At 42.6% G+C, this 11,662-nt stretch overlaps 1 protein-coding gene across 1 annotated transcript; it reads left to right on the forward strand.

The window, feature by feature from the left end:
* Positions 1-1,551: 1,551 nt before the first annotated feature.
* Positions 1,552-11,363, forward strand: dusp7 (dual specificity phosphatase 7). The gene is made up of 3 exons (XM_058790908.1): positions 1,552-2,163; positions 4,242-4,670; positions 8,916-11,363. The coding sequence occupies exons 1-3, from the start codon at positions 1,797-1,799 to the stop codon at positions 9,224-9,226; spliced, it is 1,107 nt and encodes a 368-aa protein (XP_058646891.1). The 5' UTR covers positions 1,552-1,796; the 3' UTR covers positions 9,227-11,363.
* The last annotated feature ends 299 nt before the right edge of the window (positions 11,364-11,662 follow it).

Raw genomic sequence — 11,662 nt, forward strand, 5'->3', positions numbered from 1 at the left:
CTCGGAGGCACAGCTGCCAGCCTTAAAGGGCCAGCGCACTCTCAGCTCAAGCGCGGACGCAGCAGTGCCACAACGTTTAACTGGGGCTCTACAAAGTCACCACGAAATGTACCAACAGAATGCGTCCCTATTAGTTTTAGTCTTATTGTGAATGAGTCATCATCACTCCAGATGTGTCTTCGTGATATTTAATCAGAATGTAAAAACTTGTACCACCTGTAAAATGATTATTTTTTATAATTTTTCAAGCTCCCCTTTTCTTTTTTTCACAAGTGAGGCACAGATGTTAAAATAGACCTTAGTCAGGGTGCTGCCATGTTTCATTTCTGACAGGACTGAAGTGCTGTGTGTTCAGTGGATTGTACAGTCGTTTAGTGACGTATTGATTGTTCAGCTGACGAACTGTCTTTACAAAAGACTTTCAGTGGAAATAATGTGATCTAGGACCTGTATGTCTGTCGCTCACAGCCTGGTTTTCATCCGCATTAAATGTAACATGGTGTACACCTTGACTTGCACATAATGCTTAACTTTTGCTGTCAATTGTTGAGCTGATGCAATATGGAAACTATAACTGCAGCCCATGACACATTATACACTTCTACACAAGTTTATGCACTGTATCCAACCATGTAGTGTATGAATTATATAAGGTTATTTTGTCACATATAATCAGAGTCTGATACGTAATTAAAGCTGCGACAGTTGAGTGCATGAAGTGTTCAACACTTGGTTTTTATAGTTATTTAAACATCATCCTGGTATTTAAAGTTATTTTTTTAATTTTCAGTGTGAACACACTACTTGCACTATTTATATCAAATGTCATAGAATAGTGCTTATGTATGTGATTTGGGATGCACTATATGGACAAAAGTATTGGAACAGAAAAGGCACTTCCAAACCTGTGGCAACAAAGATGGAAACATAATTCATGTATTTAAAAATTGTGTTTCCATCTCTGTTGCAACAGTTTTGTAAGTGTCTAATAACTGTACTCATATGTACAAGACAAATCGTTGGTGTTTGATGAGTTTTTGGCTCAAGCTCTACATTTAAAGTCACAGCAGAGGTTTCTGCAGACCAGTCAAGTTCTTCCACACCGACTCAATCACTGAAACAAATAGCTGTTTTATAAGAGGTCACAGACTTTATGCGACAGGTGCTTACAGCACTTCTCATTCATTCCCGAGGCATCCGTGAACAGCTCTGACTGAAATTCACTGACCATTTTATTTTAATGTATTATCTTAATTACGGTGCTGCTGTACAAGGTTTACTGCACTTTGTTATTCTTCTCGCTATTAGCGGCTAATGAACCGGAAGTCTCGCACATTGACAGAAATCGGCGCATTGAAAAATAAGGTGGATAGAAACAGACGTCTGGTGTACCTTTGCTTTGTTTTCCATGAAGAAAGAACTTTCACGCGCTCTCGGCCGCGACTGCTCCATTATTTTGCGAGGGAAAATAAAGAGGCGCTGCGCCTTTAAATGCTCCGCACAGACCCCGCCCACCGGCGTGACGCGGTCGGTTTATTACAGCCTGTCAAACAGGCGTCAGAAGATGACAAACAGGCGAGCGATCATGAGCTGCTCTCTTCCCCCGCGTCCAGCGCGCTTTGCGCGGATCTGACGGAGCGTTCCCCGCAGCAGCAGCCGCCTCTTATGGACGCCGAGCGGAGCGAAGCTCGCACCGAAGCAGCAGAGCCAGACCTCTCGACGCGCATGGATTTGCCCGCGGGGGAACTTCTTCTCAGCGCCTGATCGCTCCCACCGCAGCCTCGCCCTCTCTCCCCATGAAAAACAGCGCGATGATGTCGAGCAAAAGCGCGGAATGGCTGCAGGAGGAGCTGCAGTCCGGCGGCGGATCGCTGCTGCTGCTCGACTGCCGCTCACACGAGCTCTTCGAGTCCTCGCACATCGAGTCCGCCATCAACCTGGCCATCCCGGGGCTCATGCTGCGCCGCCTGAAGAAGGGCAACCTGCCCATCCGCTCCATCATCCCCAACACCGAGGACAAGGAGCGCTTCGTGCGGCGCTGTAAGACGGACACGGTGCTGCTGTACGACGAGGCGGCGGCGGCGACGGACTGGCAGGGCTCCGTGCTGGGGCTCCTCATGCACAAGCTGAGGGACGACGGCTGCAAAGCCTACTACCTGGAAGGTACGGTAACCGACGCCGGTGCTGACGGGAACGGTTTCTCCGGAGTAACGGCGCGTTTGGTTTGCTGTTCAAAACTTCCGAGAGCTGAAAACGCTCAGTGTATGTGTGTGTGTGTGTGTGTGTCAGTGTGTGAAACGGATTAAACCCGACCCGCTCCTCTAAGTTAAAATTCACGTTTTTCTGGGATTTAAGAAGTGAGAAAAGTTCACAAGCGCTGAACTTAACATGATTTAGACGAACTGTTTCACAAATACAGTACAGTACTCCATACGCGAAATACGTCTATATACTCATTTTCTCTTACAGTGGGCCACTTTTATCTGTCCTGTCGCGTTTCGCCTGCAAGCCTTTTGAAAAAGAGAAACAAACATGTTTTCAATTAATTTCCTAAAATGGCTCCGCCATGTTGTCTTTCAGAGGGAAAGCGAGCGATTCATGAATGAACGGCTGAAATTACTGAATCACGACGCAGTTTCACTCTTTTCGAGAAATACACGCGTTTTGTGCGATATTTCGTGCGGATGGACGCATATGTCGAGCGTTTTGTCGCAGAAACGGTGTTTGGCTGCGTAATTCTCGCTTTCTCCGCCATTCACAAAATAGACATGGAGTGCCAGTCATGATCGTTCACGACCGACACTCATCTCCGAGCAGCTCACAGACCACACTTTCACACTCGTTCCCTCAGAATATCTGCTTTTATTACTCGCTTAACAGAAATGGTGACTAGTTCATCAGTGTTAGACGGTAGTTTGCCAGCAGTGACGGATAACTGTTCCATTAGAGTTTAACGAGGATCTGTGCTTCAGATATTAAAGGGATAATTCTCCCAAAAATAGTTCATTTACTCACCCATATGTCCTTCTGAACCAAAACAAGATATGTTGAGAAATGTGTTTTAGTTCCACTAAAGAAAGCCATACAGGTTTTGAAGGACATGAGGGTGAATTTTATGACTCATTTTTGGGTTTTAATTGTGACATTTCTTATCTCTCTAGTTAAGTGTTTGGTCTTGTGTAATAACTAGTCAGCATGGCTGTTGTAACTAATAACAGCTGGAATACACAGTATTGTGTCACAAATGTACACTGGTGTCTGTTTAGTTAGCTTTAAGAACACTGGAATACACCGAATGAGTATTAGTAACATGTACATTAGTAACAGTACACGACCAGTCAGAAGTTTGTGAACCGTAAAATTTTTGTTTAAAAAATGTATCTTCTGTTTACCAAGCCTGCATTTATTTGATCTTATTATTATTATTATTATTATTATTTTGAACACTGCTGAGTAGAATTTATTGAGGTTTCTTTGAATAGAAAGTTCAGAAGAACAGCATTTATCTGAAATGGAAATCTTTTGTAATTTGGATTAATTTAATGCACACTTGCTAAATTCAAGTATTAATTTCTATAATCCCCCAAAAAAAATGGACTCCAAGCTTTTGAATGGTATCGTGTATAATGCTGCGAAAGCTTTTTATTTCAGATAAATGCTGATATTTGGATCTTTCTATTCATCAAAGAATCCTGAAAAAATTTACTGAACTGTTTTAAATATTGATAATAATAATTATAATAATAAATGTTTCTTAAACAGCAAATCAGCATATTAGAATGATTTCTGAAGGATCACATGACACTGAAGACTGGAGTAATGATGCTGAAAATACAGCTGCGCATCACAGAAATAAATTACAGTTTACTAATATATTCAAATAGAAAGCAGTTATTTTAAATAGTAAAAATATTTCACAATATTACTGCTGTACTTTGGATCAAATAAATGCAGGCTTGGTGAGCAGAAGAGAATTCATTAAAAAAACTGGTAGTCTACATAAAATACTAATTAGTTGTATGGAATGTTATGACATCTTGCCATAGACAAATAATTTTAATAACCACAATATTTACATCAGACTGACTACGTGCTAATAATTCTATATTATAATCTAAGTAATGCGTGTACAAACGTTATAATCTGTATGTAGTTTGTGTACAAATGCATTAATGTAGTGTACAGTAAGATGGTCTGTGGCGGAGGTGTTGGCTAATCAGTGTGTTTCTGGCCTGTTCCAGGAGGATTTAACAAATTTCAGACTGAATACCCAGAGCACTGCGAGACGAACCTGGACTGCTCCTGTCCAAGCAGCTCTCCGCCCGCATCCGTCCTGGGTCTCGGCGGCCTGCGGATCAGCTCCGACTGCTCTGACGGCGAGTCGGACCGGGAACCGGGCAGCGCCACCGAGTCCGAGGGCAGCCCGCTGCCCAGTAACCAACCAGCATTCCCAGTCCAGATCTTACCCTATCTTTACCTGGGCTGTGCCAAAGACTCCACCAACCTGGACGTTCTGGGCAAGTACAACATCAAGTACATCCTGAACGTCACTCCCAACCTGCCCAACATGTTCGAACACGACGGGGAATTCAAGTACAAGCAGATTCCCATCTCTGATCACTGGAGCCAAAACTTATCTCAGTTTTTCCCTGAAGCCATTTCTTTCATAGGTAAGTTTCTGCGTCCTGGACTTTCACGTCTGTGAAGCTCAGACGGTGGTTTATTATTTTTGTTGTGTTTCTGGAAGTGACCTCAGGATGTGTTTGGGTTCAGGACACTCCCTAAACTCGCACATCTAGGGCTGCACAACGATTAATCGCATTCAAATTAAGAGTATTACTTACTCTATGTGACCCTGGAGCACAAATCCAGTCATAAGGGTACATTTTTTTAAATTGAGATTTATACATATTCTGAAAGCTGAATAAATAAGCTTTCCATTGATGTATGGTTTGAAACTCGGCTATTTGGAAATCTGGAATCTGAGGGTGCGAAAAAATCTAAATATTGAGAAAATCGCCCTTAAAGTCTTTAGCAATGCATATTACTAATCAAAAATTAAGTTTTGAGATTTATGATAGGAAATTTACTAAATATCTTCGTGTAACATGATTTTTACTTAATATTCTAATGATTTTTGGCATAAAAGAAAAATGGATAATTTTGACTCATACAATGTATTGTTGGCTGTCGCTACACATTATACCTGTGCTGTGTACTGCTGTATAAAAATACACACACATATGTGACCCTGGACCACAAAACTAACTTGATTAGTAATATGCATTGCTAAGAACTTCATTTGGACAACTTTAAAGGCGATTTTCTCAATATTTAGATTTTTTTGCACCCTCAGATTCCAGATTTTCAAATAGTTGTATCTCAGCCAAATATTGTCCGATCCTTTATTCAGATTTCAGATGACGTATAAATCTCATTTTTGAAAAATTTACCCTTATGACTGGATTTGTGGTCCAGGGTCACACACATGTATATATTTAAAAAAAATAAATAAATAAATAAATTATATATATATGCATACGCACATAATAAATATACACAGTACACACACACAGTATGTAAACAAACTTTTATTTTGAATGCAGTTATTAACGATTAATCATTTTGCAGCCTTACAGCTGCGTTTTCTTGAGTTAAAATGAGCAAAATGATCATCAAACCGTGAGGCATTGCCAAGTCACTCAGACAGGGGCTGGATTTACAGCTGTCCACCTGCGGTCTACATGAGGAACAGCACTGCTTAAACCTGACAGATAGGCATCTCCAGACATTTCTCAAGCAAACGAGCTCGGGTCAGGTCAGGCGAGCTTTCCCGCGGTGATGTAAAACAAGGGCACAACATTACTGGAAGGGTGAGGCAGAGGAAGTGGATATAATTGATTCAGTGAGCTGTACAGAAGTGATCGATGTAGGCCATAGATCACAGAGCGCCACCGCTAATGGTGAACTGAACCGTGCGAGCGTGAATCCAGACAAAGCACGCACGGATTTCACCTCATCGTTTGCTTTGAATGAGTAGCAAACCTGTTCATTTAAAAAGAATAAATTCTAGATGAATGAGGACGGAAATGGTTTTAGTTTCTCTGGTGTTTTTATGTCAGTGTTTTTCCGGTAAAGCCACATGTGCCGTCTGCGGCAGGTCTCGGTTGACACTTTCTCAAGTCATTTCCTAAAAACATTTAGTCTGAGGTTATATCTGCATTACAAAGGCTCAGTTTGGTCTTTGTACTCGGTCTCATCAGGAGCTGCAAATGGTAAAAGTCGGTTGTGCCTTGAGTGTGTGAGCTCAACATTTACATCCGTTTTAATGTGACCTTGTACAGCTTTACTAAAACACTGTATTCGTATTTGAATATGAAATAATTTCTCATTCGCACTGGAGGTGTTTTCGCGTGACAATTGTCTAGCATCTCATCTACATGTGCTTTTGACTGGAACCTGTTGTTCTGGTTTCTGCCGCTCATTCTTAACCTTTAAATAAATGTGTCTTTCATTGAGACTGTGGGAAATGCCTAGCTGATGAGTTAACCACGTAACTGAATGGTAGTAAAGGGATAGTTCACCCAAAAAGGAGGCTGAATGAGATGAGGATGAGTGCATGACGACAGACGGTTCAATGTCGGGTCAAGGCAGCTTTATTTATAGCGCTTTATACAATACTGATTGTGTCGAAGCCGCTTTACAGTGTCAAACAGGAAAATAGCCACAATATTACCAGAAATTAAGCGTCCCCAACCAAACAAGCCAGAGGCGACCAAAACTCCATCTGTAACAGAAACGGGGAAATAAATAAATAAAATGATCTGAAATAACGGCTAGCCGTGCATCATCCTGTGGTCGAGAGGTAAGCAGGTACGAGAGAAGCGGAAGGGCAAACTAGTGCATAAACTATCACAACATCCTGTTATGCAGCTGGACGCTGCCGTTCTCTCGCTGAACACTTTCGCTTTTGCTGCCTAAACACACTTTTCATGTGAACGTTTAAGTTGCGGCGTTGCTTCCTATTGAACATTAGGAAGCTTTGCTGAAAGGAACTTCCTGTTTAGATAAAGCTCAGCAAAAGCTGGAGATCTCAGTGGCGTGGTGGTTTTACACGCTGTACGTTGTGTTTTATGAATTCACTGAAGCTCAGGAGCGTCTCGGTGGTGGAGACCGTGTTTCTGGAGGAAGTGACCTCATTGTTCCAGGGTTCAGCTGGACTCGGAGCGCTCTTGACACATCCATCACGAGCGGAGAAGAGGAAATGGCCACTTTACCCTGCCTCGCCTGGCACTAATGGCTCTGTAGTACGTCATGCCTCACAAAACCAGATGCACTTTGTCTCTAAATAATGTATAGCTGTACTTTTTCCCATTCACGGGTCAGACCGAGTATAACGCTTTAGAGAGGGAGGGCGTTTGTCATGTGCTCGGTGTTAATGGTTTATCTCGAGGTTATTAAGCTTTGTCTGGGTGAATCGCTCATGGCTCCGCTGACTGGAGCTGTAGAGCGCGTCGCTCTTATCAGAGGCCACTGAACGCTACTGTACTGAAGCAGACGGTGTCGTGATTAGCCATTTCAGGAGTTCAGTGGAGCTCGGTGAAGTCGGGATTTAACTACTTGTTTTCCAATCAAGAGCCCATGACTAATTGGTCTACAAGAAGCCCCGTATGATTACACCGACTCGCATCAGACGCGTCTCTTAAAGGAATAATTCACCTTGTCGTCACTTACTGTGTTTGTCCAGACAGTTAAAGTCAGTGTGATCTGAAAGTTTCAAGCTCTCTGAAGGTAACAAAAATGCAATCCAAACAACTCCAGTGCTTCTGAAGCGATATGATGACTTTGTATGATAACAGAGTGAAAATGAAACCTTTGTTCACTTTCAAATCAAACCAAAACTTGACCACGTGTCCATAGCATCAAACCTCAGTGGTTATTGTGTGACGACGTCCTGACTTTAAGCTTGAAAAGGCGATGCTAATGTCGCTGAAAAAACTCAAACACAGCAGTCAAAGGTGTCTGTCCACAGGCCTGTTCACACACACACAATTAGATCGTGATTCTTCCCGTGCTATTCACTGGCACTTAGCAAAGTGCTTTGGTCATGAGCATCTCTGGGCATGTGATCTAATATACTATAACTAACCTTTGAAAATATATTGTTTTTCTATTTAATCAACATTTTCCACAGTTATATATTTCTCCGTTGTTTCTTTTGATTATTATCTGTGACACTTAATGGGATTGTAGTTTTTCCTACAAGTTAAAGCCATTAATTAGACTTTTTGTCCAATTTTTGTTCAAAACTTTATTGCTTCAAATCAAGTTTGTTGTAATGCTGGGATTCACCTCTTTAACAAAGACTTTTTATGATCCCTGTGGGAAGAACGAATGGCGGAAAATGCATCCAGAAAAAAAATGCACAGCACTAATGCACTACTGGTTGGGCAGCTTTCTTCACAGTCCAGTGGGAAAGAGATTAAAAATAAATAAATTGATGGCATGCAAATTTGTGATGTCTGAACAGACACATCAATAGGCATTCGTTCAAATTAAAAAGTTAATTTGAATTTATGCACCAAACACTTATTTTGGTGTTAACAAGCCTTGAATGTGTACACAGGGCAGTAGTTTTGTAGTTGTCTTAGAAATGTGTAATTGAAGCTGGTGGGTTTGTCAAAGTCACACTAAAAGTCTCTAAATGCACCTCTTTTATTTAAGCATAAAATCAATCAATGAAACCTTCTGGGTGATCTTAAAGCTAGTCCACAAGGCGACCCTCCTCATTCAAAAAACCTGTTTTGTAATTGGATGTGGGCATTTTTCATACCCCCAGAGGTCATTCGTGTAATGTGTGTGTTTGTGTGCGTGAGATTTAGATCTTCATCTGTTTGTGTTCTTCTGTTCCTCAGATGAAGCTCGTTCCAAAAAGTGTGGCATCTTGGTGCACTGCCTAGCGGGCATCAGCCGCTCGGTCACCGTCACGGTGGCGTACCTGATGCAGAAGCTCAACCTGTCGCTCAACGACGCCTACGACTTCGTCAAGCGCAAGAAGTCCAACATCTCGCCCAACTTCAACTTCATGGGGCAGCTTTTGGACTTCGAGAGGACACTGGGGCTAAACAGTCCCTGCGACAACCGCTCGACGCCCAACGACCAGCTCTTCTTCACCACGCCCACCAATCACAACATGTTCCAGCTGGACACGCTGGAGTCCACATGAAGGCCAGCAGAGGATGCTGGGTGGGAGCAGCCACCCTTTGAATGTTTATCTCCCATCTCCGGGGGAGCTTTTGTCCTGGAGGACAGGCCAGCAGCCGCGGCGAAGGGAGGGACGGAGGGTGGTTAAGCACACGGGCCCCTCTCAAGCCCTCCGGTGGATTTTAATGCAGCTTTTCTTGCCTTCATGGAACAGACTGTTCTTTTTCTCTCACGGTTTGATACATGAGAAGAAACGTGAGACTTTTGCACAGCGCTTGGCTCGAAGAGAAGGAAGCTTTGATTGCAGATGCCCTCCCGTCTCGAAAGGCTGCCGACGCACCTCATGGGATTTTGCTTTTCTAACCGGAGGAGAGCGAGTGAAAGCCGAGAGGTGCGCGACACATGCGTTCTGTCCGTTGCTATATCTTCGTCTCCATCCTCTGCGCAGAACCATGTTGTCCAAAGTAGTGACGGTGTTGGCGACCGAACCGACACAAACAAACATTGTGAGCCCTCCCCCTCTTTATTTTCTCTCTCTCGCTCTCGCTCTACGTTTGCAATGACCTAATGCGTTTTGCACAGTGGCGAAGCCTTTCTCTTCTTGGCACTTAAAAGCGGTACTCCAACACACACAGAAAGAGACATTCAGAGGAGCTGCCAGTCCTAGGCTGCGCCGAGGCTCCGCAGCTGCGTGACGACGCGCGCACTTAAAGCTCATTGTTCCTTAACCGCAAGATCGACAGATCCACGTTTGTGTCCCGACTTCCGGGCTCACTCACCTTCTGGCCTTGGCGATTCTCATTACAGTATGAATATATTGTATTAATTTCTACGTAAGAGTATATATCTATTGACTCGATGTATTTGGGCATGCGATCCTCTCGAGGCGTGGCACGTCACCGAATGTTGAGGACTGTTTTTTTAACTACTCTTGCTGCTCCCGGGCAGCAAACAGTGTGTAGCGAGGGCGTTCCTGACCGCAGGAACGAGCGACTGGACCTGAGCGGACGAGTGCTTGAGTTAACAGGGTTGCTTTAAGCTGGCCTTATATAACCTTTTTAATTCTTTCCTACTCTGACTGTTCAATACTCTCTTTGTATCTCACTTTAGAAATCGTTGTATTACCAAGATATTTGTTCATTTTTAAAGAAACCAATATGTAGTAGTAATAATAATAGACGACTAATGGTCTTTAACGGGTCAGTCAAGGTTGTATTTGTTACTCTGCAATATACTCAACAACCCTTTGCAGTATTTTCTAGAAAACGGCCTCGGGTTTTTGACTCCTCTACTTTTGATACTAGAGATCCACAGAGATATGGCTTGAAACGGAGGCAGCTTTTCGCCCGGGGTGTCCGGAGCGCGTCTGGGTGCTGGGCGCTCGCTCGTGTTTCGTCCGATTCGATTTAACCCATGGATTTCTTTAATATACAAAATACGTGCTATATGCTGACTCCTGTGGCCTTTTCATATATCTCGATATATATATAAATGTAATACTCATCTTGTGCAGATATGCAAGAGTCGTCCCCTTAATATATATCATCGCGGATGACTGTTTCTCGTGCTTGAAACAACCCAGTCACAATAACAACACGGCGCTCTCGCCTCACCCCGGGACGAAAAGGCGCTTCATTTCACGGCTTCTTTATTTACGTGTACATCTTGATTTCGAGCTGCTTCTTGTGGAGGAATGTTTGAATCTGTAACCATGGGAAAGAGAAACCGTTCATGTTTTTCTCTGTTCGTATATTGCCAGAACACAGGAACAAGGCTTTCTGTGGACGTTTCTTGTAGCTACATAATGGTTCTGCGATTAATAACAGTAGGAACGAAAGCGAACGACACACAGGAACTAGATGAGCGAATAAGGAACTGTATATCTTACCTCACCGAGGAATTTTTCAGGGATTTTTATTTGACAATGCGTCGGCATCGTGTTACAGCTTCAAATGTCAAAGAGCTGTTTTATATGTGCTGTATAAATTTTTTTAAAAGATACAATCTATCTATGTGTATAATACTGGGCTTGGTAACCGGGCAGTTCAATTTTCTGGTTTATGAAGGATATAAAATTGTCCCTATGTATTGTATAGTATATGAAAACCAATACAAGACTTGTTTGTACTGCAAATAAATATTGAATTATTTTTTGGTTATCCGATTTGGTTTGGTGTGTTCCTTCTGCCGTTTTCAACATTGTTTTACAGTGACCATCCCCCATGTGCTGTCAGTCTCTTCCCATAACACCCTTCGGTTATGCTTTATTTTGATGGTCCACTCTAGACATTCTACTAACTAGAAGTATCTTTGTAACTACATGTCAGCTAATTCTCATTCATTTGCAGCTACATGTCTACTAACTCTCCGTAGAGTAGGTTTAGGGTTAGTAGAATAAGTTGACGTATACTTGCAAAGTTTCTCATAGTATGTTGTGGACCCATCAAAATAAAGTGTT

The sequence above is a fragment of the Onychostoma macrolepis genome, chromosome 11 (assembly GCF_012432095.1).
Source record: "Onychostoma macrolepis isolate SWU-2019 chromosome 11, ASM1243209v1, whole genome shotgun sequence".
In the NCBI taxonomy this organism is placed as follows: Eukaryota; Metazoa; Chordata; class Actinopteri; order Cypriniformes; family Cyprinidae; genus Onychostoma; species Onychostoma macrolepis.